The 16,605-nt window shown below is 38.4% G+C and overlaps 1 protein-coding gene across 1 annotated transcript in view; it reads right to left on the bottom strand.

Moving 5' to 3' along the window:
* The window catches only part of PDCD6IP (programmed cell death 6 interacting protein), a 70,094-nt gene that overhangs the window by 29,770 nt on the left and 23,719 nt on the right, over window positions 1-16,605 (bottom strand). The window contains exons 4-8 of the mRNA XM_018067176.1: window positions 16,338-16,465; window positions 13,966-14,119; window positions 12,702-12,802; window positions 10,297-10,413; window positions 664-886 (exon numbers count right to left, since the gene is read on the bottom strand). Coding sequence (XP_017922665.1) covers window positions 664-886; window positions 10,297-10,413; window positions 12,702-12,802; window positions 13,966-14,119; window positions 16,338-16,465 — 723 coding nt within the window. The remainder of the gene's footprint in view (window positions 1-663; window positions 887-10,296; window positions 10,414-12,701; window positions 12,803-13,965; window positions 14,120-16,337; window positions 16,466-16,605) is intronic.

Raw genomic sequence — 16,605 nt, 5'->3', positions numbered from 1 at the left:
TCTGCATACAGCTTACATATATTCTCTCATACACTTTAAGTCATTTCTAGCTTATTTGTAATACTTAATACAATGTAAACGCTATGTGAACAGTTGCCAGAGTACTGCAAATTCAAGTTTTACTCTTTTTGGAACTTTCTGGAAATTTTCTCTGTGAATATTTTCAGTCAGCAGTTGCTTTGAATTCATGGCTGTGGAACCACAGATACAGATGGCCAATTCTAAAATAACCATCTAATAACTGAGAAATATTAGATCCCTGGGGATCTAATATTAGCTAGAGGCTACCATATATTGCAAAGACCTATAATAGTCAAGGGTATGATGACATTTACTTATCTGATACAACCATGACTCCAGAAGCTTATATGCTTAGTCATACTTATATACATTTATTTTTAATATCAGAATCTTAAATAACAAATGTTAACAAAAAGACAAGTGCTCATTTAAGTCTTTATAATTACTCAGTTTCAAGTTTTCTGACTCTGTTGTATACTTTATGCTTTACTACCATTTACTGTCCATCTTAAAATTTCACTTAATATGAATAAAATTATATTCAAAGCATACAATTCCAACTATGTGATTTTAGCTACAAAAAATAGATTAAACTGGAGAAAAAATAAATAACACTAAAGTGCCTCTGAATAGCTGACATACCGGTGAATTTCTGGCTGATGGGTACATTGACTGGAGTAGATTTCACAAGTGTGGCTTTGCCAATAGGGTCTAGATCTTTAAGGTCTGGAACTCGATCATGATAGATGAAGTCATTATCCTTCTTTGCTGCAGTAAGGGCACGGTTGATTTTGTCAGAAAATTCCTTCACGTTGACATATTCATCATAGCGAGATGCCACTGTTTTTATCAATTCTGCTGCATGCTAGCAAGAAAATGTTAAAAAAGAAAAAAAGTTTTCTTTTTTTCCAACAAATATCCAAGCTTTGGTTTTTTTTTAAAAAATCTTTAAAGATTAGCATTATTAGCATTGTGAGCAACAGAACAACCTAGCAATTCTCTTATCAAAAAATACCAAAATATCAAAAATGAAGAATACACAGCAGACACCCCTCTAAGACATGAATGAATTACCGAGAGAATAAAAGAAATCAAAACTATAAACTGACACTGAGGAAAGCTGTCTCTGGCTGTTGGGTATTTCTGTATCCAAAGGACTAGCAATTAAAATGCATTAAAAGCCCTCAGGGAGACTTAGACAGGGTCTTGAAACTACCTAAGACAGCAAACTAGAAAGAAGAAACATCCCCTTCACCGCCCCACCCCCACATGAAGGCAGAAACCTCAAAGGGCTGCATTGTGGGATGAAAACGGTGGGTCAGAAAAGAACTCTGCAATGCAGGAAAACAACAAAGCAGCACGTCATGTCAGCAACAATCGGAATTTTTTCTTTAAAACTTGCCCTTGTGATACAAAAGATGAACATAAGCCTTACATAAACTTAGGGCTCAAATTACTTAGGTGATATTGGGTACAGTAACACCAAATAAAATAGATAATGAGGATACATAATAATAATTAATTAAAATCTAAATAATAGATTATTGAGGATAAATGCAGTAATATAATGTTTAACAACTGACAATTTGCCAGAAAGATATAAACTCACAAATGTTGTATTTGAAAGCCTTTACGTTAGGTAGTTAGAATAGGAAACAGGAGTCCAGAATGGTGGTGGCTAAAAGACAAGGAAGGGAAAAGCCCGTGAAAACAGAACAAAGGAAGGTCCGAGGACCGGAGTGAGGACCTCAGGCAGAACAAACAGCGCCTCTGGCTGGCCCGGTTCACACAGGGCCAGCCCAGGGGAGGGAACACCATATAACAGAGGAGCGAAAGGGCCCTCTCTCCCCGGTGCGCTGGGGCGCACGCCCTCATGTCTCGAGGATGGATTTTCCTGCTATTATCTAAATAAAATAGAGCTGTAACACGGAGCTGTAACACTGATTTGTCTAAGAGCTGTAACACAGTCCGTTTGAGACTTGAGAGCTGTAACACAGTCTGTCCAAGACCCAAGAGCTGTGACACAAAGAGGGCTTTAATGTCCATCACTCCAAATCTTTGTTGTGACGAGACAGAACCAAGGAGCATACACTCACTTGACATCTATGTAAACAATTATAATAAAAAACTGATAAATCTATCCATTTTATTATCATTAGAGTGGATGATTTTAACACTCTTTGTTTCAGCAATAAATGGACCAAGTAAACCAAAAATGGTTAAGATTACAGAAGTTCTGAACAACACAATTAATGAGTTTGATTTATCAGACATGGAGAACCCTGCACTCCACAACTAGAGAATATATAATAGTCGCAGGCTTATAAAGAACATCTGTAGTGACCACATGAAGACATAAAAGCAAAAACACCAAAAAATAAAGTAAAAACATCAAAATTATAAGATTATAAGAATGGTTTAATGTTAAAAAACCTATTTATATAATTCTCCAAATAATAAATTTAAGTTTAAAAAAACAAATTATCTCACAGATGTTGCAAAATCATTTGATAAAATATTCACTCTTGACATTTCTTAAATTTTAGTAAAATAAAAATAAATATCCAGTTCCTTATATGTTAAAATCTTAACCCTCAATGCTGATATCATGCTTAGCAGAAAAATAAAATATTCCTAGAGTTGAAATAAAACAAAGATCACCAGTATCATCATGAACATTGACCATGTAAAAATAACCAGACAAAAGAATGAAATTAGAAGTGTAAAATTTAGAAAAAGAACAATTTATTATTTACAGATGATATATTTATTTGCATGCCAGAAAAATCTAAAAGAACCAACTATTCTAAGTAAAAGGTAGTTTAGATACAAAATCAACATAGAAAATACAGATAAACCACCACCAATCTGGAAAGATAAGCAAAAAATAATAATCCAGTTACTAGCAATGCAGAGAAATCTTAAAATATTTGTGCAAGATTAATATGAAATAGAAATAAGGATAACCAAAACAAACAAAAGCTACATCTTTAGTGTAAACTAGGAGATGGGAAAACACACAAATTTAAACCACTTTTTAAATCTGTAGATCAAATTTGACTTGTAAATGTGATCAAACACTCTCCTTAATAGCAAAATTGGTATTAGGAGCAACAGAGCAGGAGAAACAAGGGAAGGCTAAGGGCCCACCCTGAGGGGAAAGTGCTTAGTTAAGCAAATCTGAAAACAATGAAATGCAATGAGGTGACAGCTGCCAGCTGATGATAAAGGAAAAGCCAAATGGCCTCCTGGAGCCACACTAGGGTCAAAGGAAAAACGGAATACTGAGGGGCCTCCTCCGAACAAGGCAGATAACGACAAGAACAGGGATACTGGGTAAGCAGAAAAGAGGGCAGAAAAGTGGGGAAGAGGAAAAGGGATGAGCACTCAGAAAACGTCCACAAAATACAAACTTACAGCAGATAAACCACCTGGAAAAGCAAAGGCACAAAAGTGGAATCCTTCCTACACCAGGCTTTGAGAGCCAGAGGGGAAGGGCCCTACACAAGCAGGCTTGGAAAGATACCCAGTGTTCCCCCACCCAGGAACCTCTGCAACTAAAATCAAGCTCATTCAAACACAAGTAACCAAAAAGGCATTCCATCTGCCTCAACACAAAGAAACCACAAGGAAAAGGGTGAAAATGAGCAGTGCAACTTTTCAACAGACAAGGAAAATTCACCAAAGAAAATGTTGCCACAGGAAATACTGGCGATCCAGTGGTTAGGACTCTGCACTTTCACTGCTGTGGCCCCAGGTTCAATCCCTGGTGAGGGAACTAAGATCACGCAAGCCGTGCAGCACAGCCAAAAGAAAAAAGAAAAAAAAAATGTTGCCACAAATGAAAGAACACAGCCTACTAAACAAGGTAAAATAAGCTAAAAGACGTAAGGATGCAATCGCAGTACCAAAAGAACACAAAATATGAACAGAGATGCTATTCAGATAGCAAGGTAACAGTGGGTAATACTCAGGTAACAGTGGGTGATACTCTGATAGCAACAGAACGTGAAACGAGACCCAAAGTACTCAGTGAAGACAAATATGAAATCATTTAAGAAAAGAAAGACTGAAACATTTATGCAAAAAACATGAAAGGGATAATAGGTTTCACAGAAACCACTGTAAGAAACATACAAAACAAGAAAAAGTAAAGACAATTCTACATGGCAGTTGGGGAGCAGAGGCCATTACAAACTGAAAATTCAAGAGACGAATCAGCCAAATGCAATGTGAGGACTGCACATGAATCCTTATTTGAACAAACTATAAAACCACATTTTAGAAAGAAATCAAAGAAAACTAAACCAGGTCTGGGTAGTATTAGGTTACTAGCTTACGAACTGGAACTAACTGTACTGGATAGGATGACATTGTGGTTTTAATTTTTTTAAGTCTTATCTATCTTAGAGGCATACACTGAAGTAACTTAAGGATGAAATGATATGTGAGATAGCTGTAAATACATCAAAAAAATAAGAGGAAGGGGGAACTGATGAGACACAGAGAAAATATTGATAATCACTGAAACTAGGTAATAGATATTTGATGATTCTTATTTATATATATATATATGTTTGAAGCTTTCCATAATAAATACTTAAATAAAATTCATACAGATGCATAAGCAGGAACAATCAAGAAAATTCAGGGAATGAGAGATGATCACCACCAATTAGGTATTAAAACATTCTTAAGTGTCAATGATTCAAATGGTATAGCTGGAACATGAACAGATAAAACAGGCCAATATAGCAGAATAAAAACAGACCCAAATACATATGAAGGATTTAGTAAGTGATAAAGTCAAAATCTCAATGCAATGGGGTAAAGAAAGTCATTGCAGTAAACGATCTGAAGACAACTGGGTAGCCATTTGAAAAAATAAAAATTGCATCCATCCTTCACATCACCTATCAGGATAAACTCCAAGTGGATCAAAGATCCAAGAATTGAATATAATATACAGTGAATTACAGATGTACTTATACTCTGATGTCAGTAATCCCTTTTCCAAGAATTTAAGATATACCTGCTGCTATGGACTGAACTGTGTCCCCACCCCCACCCCCTCAAAATTTGTATGTTGATGCTCTAACTTCCCAAGAGATGGTACTTGGACATGGGGCCTTCGGGAGATCATGGAGAAGTCACGAGGGTGAGGCCTTCGTGAAAGGATTAGTGCCCTTGTAAGAAGAGACACCAGAAGCATGCTGTCTCTCCCTACCATAAAAGTACACAGCAAGAAGACAGGCTAGCAGTATGTAAGCCCACCATCCTGACACCCTCAGATTTCCAGCCTCCTGAACTATGAGAAAATACATTTCTGTTGTTTAAACCACCCAGTCTATGGTATTTTGTTATGGAAGCCTGAGCTAAGACAACTACTGAAATACAAAATGCCACATTCACATAATTAATCACTGCAGTGTGGTTTGTAATTACAAATCTTGGAAACACCCACGTATCCAGCAGTAACGTGTGGTTTATATAGTGAAGTACAATGCAGCTCCAAAGAGAAATGAGAAAGGTCTCTTTGCTGCTGTATGAAATGGAGAGGGCTTCAATATGCTACATGAGAAAAATAAGATGCACAGCACTACACACAGCATGTATGTGCTCAGCTGGCCAGTCATGCCTGACTCTTTACCACCACAAGGACTGAAGCCTGCCAGGCTCCTCGGCCCATGGGATTTCCCAGGCAAGAATACTGGAGTGGGTTGGCATTTCCTACTCCAAGGGATCCTCCCAGCCCAGAGATCAAACCCCACAATTCCTGGGTCTCCTGCACTGGCGGGTGGATTCTTTACCAGTGTGCCACCCATGGCCTATGATCTCTCATATGAACAACAGGAGAGTTGAGACTGTGCATTAAGTGTGCATGCACGTGTGTACATACCTGCTTATATTCTCAAAGAGAATTAAAAAAAAACACTGAAAGGATTAAATAAGAAATAAATGAAATTACTTATGAGGCAGTGGGGGAAAAGGCTGTAGGGAGTAAAACAGAAGGGAAAAAGTAGAGATCGGCTAAGTGTATGCCTGTTTCCCCCAACTGTTATATTGAAAATGTTCAAGTTCACAGAAAAATTAAAAGAACAGAACAATTGAGAAAAAACGCCTCCTCTGGCAAGTTTAACAACTGTTACCAATTTTGTCATATTTGCTCTCTTTCCCACGTATACACAGACTTTTTCTTTTTAAATAGCTATTTGAAACTGAACTTCAGACATCAAACCCTTCATCCCTAAATATCTCAGCACGTATCTAATGAGGACACTCTCCTTAATACCTACAAAGTAGTATCTAACAAAGAAAAAACAATACTTTCATAAAATCAGTTTTATCATCTTATTAGACTCATTAATGAATTAAATAAATATCTGGTATGTATCCATTTTATCTGAGTCACAATTTTACATCTATATAGAGGCATCCCTCAGTATCTGTGGGGGATTGGTTTCAGGACTCTTCACAGGCACTAAAATCTGAATGCTCAAGTCCTATAGCTGGCCCTCTGTACCTACAGATTCTGTGTCTGCAGATTAAACACAGTACACGACCAGCAGTTGGGTGACTCCACAAATTCAGAAGCTGCCAGTATGGAGAGCCGAATATTTATTCATTGAAATACACCTGCATATAAGTTGACTTGGACAGTTCACATCTGTGTTGTTCAAGGATAAACTGCATTTTTATTTCTTTTTTAAAATTGAGCCTTGGTAGCTTTAGACACTCACCAGGACAATCAAGTAGACCCATCTCCTGGAGCCTAATGAACTACACTGTCCACGAAGCGCACTCATGAGCTGTGTAAGCCCAGGTACAATTTTTCTTGGCCCCAGAAGTGAATCACCCACAGCAATTTTCCCTTTGCTATCTTACCTACTGCTGTGATATTCCTGAGTCCTGCGATTTTGTTTTTTATTTCTGGCTTGCTCATGACTAAAAGCTTTCCCCAATACTGTTAACAATGACTGCAAAACTGACTGAACGGTGCAACCATCAGGTACATGGGGAGTTCTGAGCAGGAGACTACAGAGAATATGACTTACTGTTCATCTTTTTTATCTGTTTTGTTCTCTTTGCCTATGTCTCAGCTCAAATCAAGTAAGAAAATTATATCTCATGCCTAATGGAAAGAGGAACAGCCCCTGGAGACATGAATCAGTAAGTATTTATGTTGTTAACTTCTGACCTATGGCTAAAGCTGTGTAACTGAAGCTATACACTCTTCAGGTGTATAGCTGAAAAAAGTGTCTAAAAGTGAAAGAAGTCCTTATCTCCTGTGTGAATTTGAAATAGCTTCCTTTTTCCAAAGAGGTTTTAAAAATCAGATTAAAATTTCAAAAGGAGATCTTATACAACTGGTTTATAGAGAATACTCATTTGAATATAAAAGTTCCAGAATCTCCCCAAAATAAAGAAGCTATACTTCTGTAAAACAAAGACCAGTTTACCATCTAGTCAATACTCACTGAAGTGCTGACCAACAATGGACCCTGAGAGAGGAATTCAGGATGAAAAACAAGATGACGCCCTCCTTACGCTCTGGAAAAACAGGCCCCTCAGACAGATGTATATCTCAGGAAGAATGTTAATGAATCCAGATTCCTGTATCTTCCCATACACAGAAAAGCACTAAAATCATTAACCTGGGATATCTGTTCTTTGTGAATCTTTCACTGAAAGGTTTGCTTGACTGGAGGTATTCTCTCATCAAAATCAAATATGAGCGGGTTTCTCCCCTACCTCTTCAGAAAGGTTCCTCGCAGCTACTGAAAGGCCAACTCCCAGGCCACTGCTGCTGCTAAGTCGCTTCAGTCGTGTCCGACTCTGTGCGACCCCATAGACGGCAGCCTGCTGGGAGCTGGCGTGAGGAATCCCGCCCATGGCAAAGGTCATGAGGAAGGAAGCCAGACAAAATGCAAAGGTGTGATCTGGCTTCAGGGGTTCCCCCTGAGTTTTCCTGAACATCTACCCCCAAAAACCAGAGTCGGCCTGATTTTATTGTACTGTGCTTTTCCACTCTTCTGACACTCTCTGGAAAAAGTTAACTCAGGGCTTCAGTCTTCTGCATTTGAAAGGAGTGTTTCAGCTCAAACCCCTCGGATGGCTCTCTAACTTGCCTTACCTGGACTTTTACAACTACGCATGCGATTGTTTACAGCCCCTCAACTGTGAGAGGCATGAGAAGCCTCAAACATAAAGTCTTACAAAGAGTTAAAAGTTATTAGAGTAGCGCTGGTATAGGATTTCATTATTGGGCCAATGCTTGTTGCTAAGTTCCCGTATCTCTTATCCACTGTGCAACTGGGAGCACATTTGTTAACATAGTTAGAATGTTAAGAAAAAACAAGTGTAGCCTTGAGAGTGACCACATTAGACTTCTGAGCTAATTGGTTCTTTCTTTGCTGTAACTTACTGCACCTTTGCTTCATGAAAATGTAACTTTGATACCTTCTGAGGCTGACATAGATTAGAAATATAAAGAAAAAATACTTCAAGGGAAAATAAGTTTTCTGGTTGAGCAGCCTTTCTCAAAAGAGGGTCTTAGAATGTTTCACAGGCCTCCAAGGCCAGAAGATAATGTACACAACATCATTTGTGGGAAAGGTATAAAGTCCTTTTAAAAAATAAAGTTATTGGGGCCTCGCTCACCAAAGCAGCTTGGTCGCCCCGTGTCTTCTTTATTTTCTGGCTGAATTCCCATCTGGGGCGTGGAGGCTCGCCATGTCTACTTACTTGCCCTGGCTTCTAAGACTCACGCGAGAGGGAACCCAAGGCGGGGCACCCTCCACTATTCAAACGTATGCCGGTGGCCTAACGTAGATGGTGCAAACCTCTTGTCTCAAGGTTTTATTAGTTCTCCACGTAAACCAAGTTATTCAGCCTTTTTTCTCCACTAATTTTCCTACTACACTATTCTTTCCTAATCTAATCTTATATCTCTAATTAAATAAATCTCTCCTCACCAGCTCCGTCCACCCTTCTAATTCAGACTCCCTCCACCCTTCTAATTCAGACTCCCTCGTCCCTGGGATTCTCCAGGCAAGAACACTGGAGTGGGTTGCCATTTCCTTCTCCAATGCATGAAAGTGAAAAGTGAAAGTGAAGTCGCTTAGTCATGTCCGACTCTTCGCAACCCCATGGACTGCAGCCTACTAGGCTCCTCGCCCAAGGGATTTTCCAGGCGGGAGTACTGGAGATCCCAGGCCACAGTCCTCCGTAAAGTCCCCGAATAAAACTTACACTCCGACTTGTATGCTGTGTGCTTTTCTTTCAGTCCATACTCCTGATACTTTAGATATACTACCCTGAAAAAACACTCCCTAGAAACCCCTTTCTCAGAAGCATATGTTTTCATCTGCTTTCATGTGATGCTAAGTTACTACAATCACAGTGAATCCCTGGACAAATAAATGTTTGATAATCTGAGTGTGCCCTTCTCTGATTTTGTCAATGTGGAGTATAATACAAGCATATATTTTATTTTTTCATAAAACTTGGGTTTCTCTTCTCATGAAAAGACTAATTACACTGAACTTCCTAGGTAAGATTTGCATTGTATCTTCTAATACTAGTCCATACTTAAATTTCCGTAACAGTCCTCTTCCTACCATCTGCTGACTAACTCTCAAACTACAAACAATTCGTATAACACCACTCGCCCCTGCTGCAAAGCTGTCCCAGATGTCATAGCAAGTTACTCACACACCTAGGGCAGATACAGCATAGAAGGTAGTCTGCTGATTACAAGATTCTATTTACATAGATTACGCCTGTCCTTCTCAAACTATGGAATTGTATGACCCAATTATAGACAAAGGCTATGCCACAAGTTAAGCACTCCACATCCTTTCTGGAGCATGAAAATTAATTTAGAGTATTTTATACTAAAATAAACATGAGTAAATAAAATAGAACTGAATGCAAAGTTAACATGAAATTTTTAGATAAAATAGGAAACTTCAAAGAGCACACAGTAGGTATGCTGTGCTGTGCTCAGCTGCTCTGCCACATCGGACTCTCTGTGAGGCAGTGTACTGCAGCCCATCAGGCTCCTCTGTCCATGGAATTTCCCAGGCAACAACACTGGAGTGGGTTGCCATTTCCTTCATAACCTAAAAAATAAAAACAATCACCCATCTTCATGGACAGGTGAAATGAGTGGGAAAGCTTTTTATGAATAAACTTTGGAATCTCACTTAAAAAAGAAGAAAAAGGAAATTCAAGTATTCAAGTGACTTAAATATTTATTTCTAAGAAACTCACCTGTAGCCGTGCAATCTCTTCTCCAAATTTCTTCTGCTGTTTTGCCAGGATAGACTGGTGGTACTCAGCATAGGCCTGCATGATACAGTGCTTTGCAGCCAAGACAGGGAACACCTCCTGGAAATAAAAATACTGACCAGGGAGAGTCCAACCACACAAACCACCACAGACAACATGGGATGCAGGAAGAAAAAGGAAAAGGAGACAGAAATTAGAATCACCCCATTAATAGTTTAGAGATAGGTTAGTCATTAGGTGTAAACAGAGAAGACCACATGATTTTGTGTGGACTGGATTCAATGAATTCAGGGTTTTTTTCCTTCCAATTAGAATTAACAATTGGGTTTTTTAACTGTTAAATGTAGCCAATTTAGGTTTTTATAATTCTCTTTAAGCCATGAAGTCAACATTTTGTTTACAAAGAAAAAAGGACAGCATGCATTAGAAAGAGAAGTAGAATGGACATTCACAGAGGAACATCAAGCACAGGGCTTTAGCAGCTTTCTTGTGAGCCCTTACCCAGCTCTCAGTTAACTAAGACGCCATTACTCACATATACTAATGAAACTGCTCTATAGCTGACTGTTTCATCATGTTTAAAAGACAAAAGACAGTGAAGTAAGTTCCCACTTAAATCCACAATCTAAGAGAATTTTAATAACAATGATTTTTAGCCATATAAAAATTACACAGCATCACATAAAGACTAACATTTCAATACCATACACTCAAAAACACAGAGCAGACAAAGGCACTGAGCTAACAACTGAAATGATGAAGCGTTACTCTGCCCTAATCTGCTTTGAAAAAAGTTCCAGCCAAAACTGATTTTAGAAGATCCAAAAACATGAACCAAAAAAGCAGTACAGGGTCTTCCAAAATATCAAACCCTACCCTATAAGCTCAATGTTTTTAGGAAGTACATGCCATTTAATACCCAAGAAATATACTAGACAATCACTGTCTAGACAAAAAATAATAATAATAAGAGAAATGAAAACTGAATTACTACCTTGTTTGCTTTCCTGTCTCCCAGTGAATAATTTCCTAGCTTCCTGGGTCACTACTTGCAGATATTCCAGTTTTATAACTAGAATATGAAAATACCTGATGAGCTTTATCAGTCAAAAGGCAAAAATAAAAGACATCTAAAATCTCAAACTGCACTCATGCCAGTTCTCAAGGTTAAGTCTGGAGCAACTGGGTACTTAAATAGGAGATTTTTCATGGAATACCAGGAGTGGTGCAGAGGTAGTTTCCAAGTCTTTGTAGGTGACACTGTCTTCTCGCCAGGACAGGACTGAACTAACGGCCCCACAGGATTTAACAGTACACTGGGCAGCTGATCACGAGGTCTTTCAAATGAAGAAAAGGTGAAAGGAGATCCCAAGTCTCTTAACAGCAACACTATTACTACCCAAGAGTCCTAGGCAAATTCTTCTACTGATCTCTTGGTGAATTTTAAATCTCCAGCACACTTCAAATTTCTTGATGCTCATATTTTGCTCATTCTCAACACTCATATGTTGATGTACTTTCGTGCTTTTTTATTTTGCCACAAAACTGTCTGCAATTTCATAATTTATAAAGATTCCTGAATGACTTATAAATCATTTTCCCTAATAAAAAGCACGCAACAAATACCATTTGCTAGCATACAAACAAAATGAATTCCTTGAACATTTCTGAAAGAGAGCAGTTGACTCTTAAGACATTTCAATCTGCAAGCTTCTGTTTTTAAGCAGACTGAATTTACTTCTCAGTCTAATTGTCTGCTTTATCATTTACACATGCTCGTCACTGACTAGTCTCTTCAAATGCTGCTTCAGAAAGGTTAACATTAAAACAATTAATACTTCCTGTGACACGAGGTTTTAGACGGCGGTTTTCCTGAGCTGTACAACAGCAGCCCAATTCTCTGTCCCTGTTGGCAAAACTCAATTCTAATCAAAGTGCGGGGTGAATTTGTTAAGTTTCCTTTTCCTTTTGTCTTTATGTCTGTTGTGTGCTTTAAGATTCATCTTTAAGAAAACAGGACAATAATTAAAAGAGTGAATAATCAACATGCTCAAGTATCATGCTGTACCAAAGGACCAATGATTCAAAACAATGCCCTGATCTGATAAAATTACTGGAGACAGGTATTCACAATTTTTCAGAAAGAGTTTTAGCTTGGAAAAATAAATTTTGTAAAGGACAGAAGCAAAGGCATTCGCTAAATATGAAAGAGAAAGTGTCATGCATCTTAAATTAAAAACTATTTCTACAAACATATTCTTCAAATGCCTCCCCTTAAATTTCAAATCTCTTTAGAAATCGTAACTTTCAACTTGCTTAAGACACAAAAATGTCCGAATAGTTCCACATGCAAAACAACCAAGTATTTACAAAAAACAATAACTGACCTTGGGGAGAGTATCTTTGTACTGACACTGTTTAAAAGCATCACCAAAATAATCTGCAGCCTGATTAGCCAATTTAGCTATGATGGCATCTTTCATTTTATCTGGAATAAAATATTAAATTGATCATTTCAATGAAAATAAATATAAAATAATCTGGTATGTCATGGTAACTCAGTGAGGACATTGAGATCACAAGTTTATACATTTGTCTTACAAAATCCTTGTTGATGAAACTGATTCTCCTGTGTACAAGTTAATTATTCCCTAGGCAGATCCAGAGTTGGGATAAATGAGCAGCTGTCAGAAGCCAAGGTGCACGAGGAGTGGAGAGTGACTGACAGTACCTGTGGCATTTCTTCGGGGGGTGGGACTGTTCTAAAGTAAGACAGTTAGGGATGGCTGCAAAACTCTGAATGCCTAAAACCCAAGGAACTGTATATGCTAAAAGGGTAAATGTTATTGCATATGAACCTATCTCAGTATAAGCTATTATCTTAAAAGAAACCCTTTTCCAGTTCGTTTAGCTTCCACCTGCTGGACTGCCCTCATGTTCAACTCCTCTACACTTGTACCTTCAGTCCTTGTTCTTCTCTCTCACACTAACTTACACGCCTTAGAACAAGTTCCTTATTCCCTCACTCGCAGGGCCAGGGACTCTGCTGGGATGGCTCCTCCTTGTTAGCTGAAGTCTAGTTTAAACAAGGAAATTCTTCTTGACTGAAGAATCTAAAAACAGCATGACTCCCCCTACATCCTTATCCCACACCCAGACCACCAGTCATCACCACATCTTATTTTGTTTATAGCAATTATCTCTCTCTAAAATTACCTTGGCTACTTAACTTCTTGCTTATCATCTCCCCCATGATAAACTGCAAGCTTCCTAAAAACAGAAGTCTTCTCTGTGTGCTGACTCCATCTAGAGCCTATCACAGGGACCGGCATACAGCTGCACCCAGTAATTACAATATCTGATGAATGAATGAATTTTAAATGTTACAAACCTACATAATTACTACTCCAGGATTCAGTGTTTTAAGATGATAACTACACATTTCATAAAAGACTTCAGAAACAGCCTACATTCTGAACTATATGTTTGTACCACCTTCAGGTCAGAAAAGGAAAGTTGAAATTTTTCAATGAACCACGGGTCAAAGATGCAAAGATGAAAGTTCTACATTGAACATATTATAATCACCTTATTTTAAAAGCCTGTCACTTCTTTTTCCATGCAACAAAATGGAGAACAAAGTGGAATTACCTCTTGCGGCTTTTAAAAAAAACACTTCTTGGGCCTGGGCCAGCATGATAAGGCTGAGGGTCCCAACAGTGTCTGGAGATATGTCCACAGTGGGCTCTCTATTCAAGGCAGATAAAACGGTCTCTTTAATGTGTAAAAAGGCACCACTAGCAAACTAGAGGAAGGAAAAGGAGAATTTCATTAAAATCTGTAAGAACTCAGCAAGACACAAAACCACTTCAAATGTTAACTCAGTTCAACAGTTACTGTATTTAAATTCTTATATTATGAAAAACAGACCTAAGACGTCTCACCTACCAACAATAAGAATATTTTTCTAAAAACACTACAGAATAAGATTTAACATGCATTAGACATTCAACAGCAACAAAGTAAACTGATGCGACAAACTGATTCAACTTTTGCAAATACTTCCTCAAAATCCAAAGTGTGAACAGAGGCAGGGATATTATTAAAATGTTTTTAGTCCTAAAATGTTCTTGCTTTGGTCCCAAAATCATCTCTCAAATAATTAAAGAGTACTGATACCTAGTCCACTGGGGAACAGCAGGACGATCCAAGGCTAAGGATCTTTTATTTGGCTTTCAGAGCTCCCTGGTAAAACGTTTCCCATCAGATTTTTCTTCTGTTATATTTTGCTTAGCTTCCCAGGTGGCACAGTGGTAAAGAATCCACCTGCCAATGTAGGAGGCACAAGAGACATGGGTCCCATCCCTGTGTCAGAAGATCTCCTGGAGAAGGAAATGGCTACACTCCAGTATATCTTGCCTGGGAATCCCACAGAGAGAGGAGCCTGGTGGGTTGCAGGCCATGAGGTCACAGAAGAGTCAGACACAACTGAGCACTGCACTGAGGTTAACACGGAAATAACTTTGCATTTATGAAACAACTACCCTGATAAAAAGAAAGACATCAATTGGGACTGAAAGGAGCTGTGGGTTATGCAGTTAAGCTACACAGAGCTAACTCAAGGTTAAGCTGTACCGAAGTGAACATCACATCTGCTGCAGTCAGAAAGCACCACAAAACTAGATGAATGTCTGCAAGGAGCTGACACGCTCAGTAAAGTAACAGAATCACACGCTACAAACCAAGGGATCTGGTCTCCCATTCACAAGTAAGGACTGGAGAGCTACAGATTAAAGCACTTACCCAAGGGCAGAGAGTCTTAGCAGCAAATGGCTTGGAGAGAGACTTAGCCTCCCCTGCCCTCACACTAGGGGCCTTGCTGTGAGTAGGAGGGGAATGTACCCTCGGTCATCCAGGATCCCCTCTAAGATCTCGCGTGCCAACAACTGGAGTTTACAACGAACAGAAAACTAAATAAAATTTTAATTCATTTTCACATTTTAAAAAACCTGCCACTTATAGCCTCACAAAGGAAAGGTATTTGCATCAGGATTGTTGTCTGTGCCCATCCAAAACTGGGAGCATGTTGTGTGGTTAAAGTACACTTTGCTCTCACTTTCTTAGAACAGCATTCTTCAACTCCCCTAAACAATGGAAAAGACCGAACTCCACCTCTGAAACAAGCAAACTTCAGAACCATGAGAGACAGTACAAGGACCATTTGGGATTCCCTAAACTTAGAACGCCTGAAACCCCAGGGGACCACTGCATTAACACTTCTGCCCTCTGGTCCCCTCGTCTGGAAAATGAGAATGACATTATGCAGTGTGCATCACCAAGTGTGCAAGAGAACATGAACGTACTCTGTAAATGATAAAGCCACATAAAACATGAAAACATAATTATAGATTACCACTTCACAATAACCACTTATTTTTCCTTAAATTGAAGCATAAAAAGCTGAGTTAACACTACACTGTCGCCAAATAAGAGGCCATATTAGTAACTGACTGTATGCAAAATCTACATTTAGTTAAGAACATTACATGTCTGACCACATTTAACTATGACCTCTCCACAAGTCTCAGAGGTAAAATTTTCTTGCCGAGAGATCTTCATTTTCGTGACACTCGTGAAATTTTAACTATATCTCGCTAAGAAAAATTATGCAAAAATAATGTACAAATATTTTAAATGAGGTCACGCATTTAAAAGGGACTTGCCAAAGATTTTATCTCAAACGATTAATCATTTTTTCTCCCAACATTTATTGAGCTTTTATTATGTGCCAGGCACTGTGCTAGGTGCTGGGTGTACAACAGTGAGGAAAAACAGAGCTGGGTTTACAAGCACGTTCTTTCATCTAAGGACATCAAAAAAATGTATCAATTCATTAAAAAGTACATTATTTTTCAAGGAAGCATCTGTATGTAAAGAAACATTTATAAACCCTAATTGCAAATGATTTTCAATTCAATCCAACTCAGTATTGACAGTGAGGTAGTAACCACTGTTCTGCGTACCTGATAATGTTTAGCAGCGATTTTCAATCCTTCATCATTATCCAGGTTCTGTTCTGCTGCAATCTGGCTAGCTAAGGCTGCACAATTGAACAACACACAGCTCTTTTCATATCCTAAGCTTGCAAGAGCTGTAAAAGATTGAGAAGGAAAAATTCATCAGATTATTTTTTTTCTAAAGAAAATGAGTGTTTCAAAGAGAAATACTATGACCTCTATCCCACTGGCTCTCACAAAAACAAGTTTCCAGACCTGTTTTCTCACCCATAAT

This window comes from Capra hircus, chromosome 22, assembly GCF_001704415.2.
Source record: "Capra hircus breed San Clemente chromosome 22, ASM170441v1, whole genome shotgun sequence".
Classification (NCBI taxonomy): domain Eukaryota; kingdom Metazoa; phylum Chordata; class Mammalia; order Artiodactyla; family Bovidae; genus Capra; species Capra hircus.
This window is presented reverse-complemented; position numbering and strand designations above follow the sequence as displayed.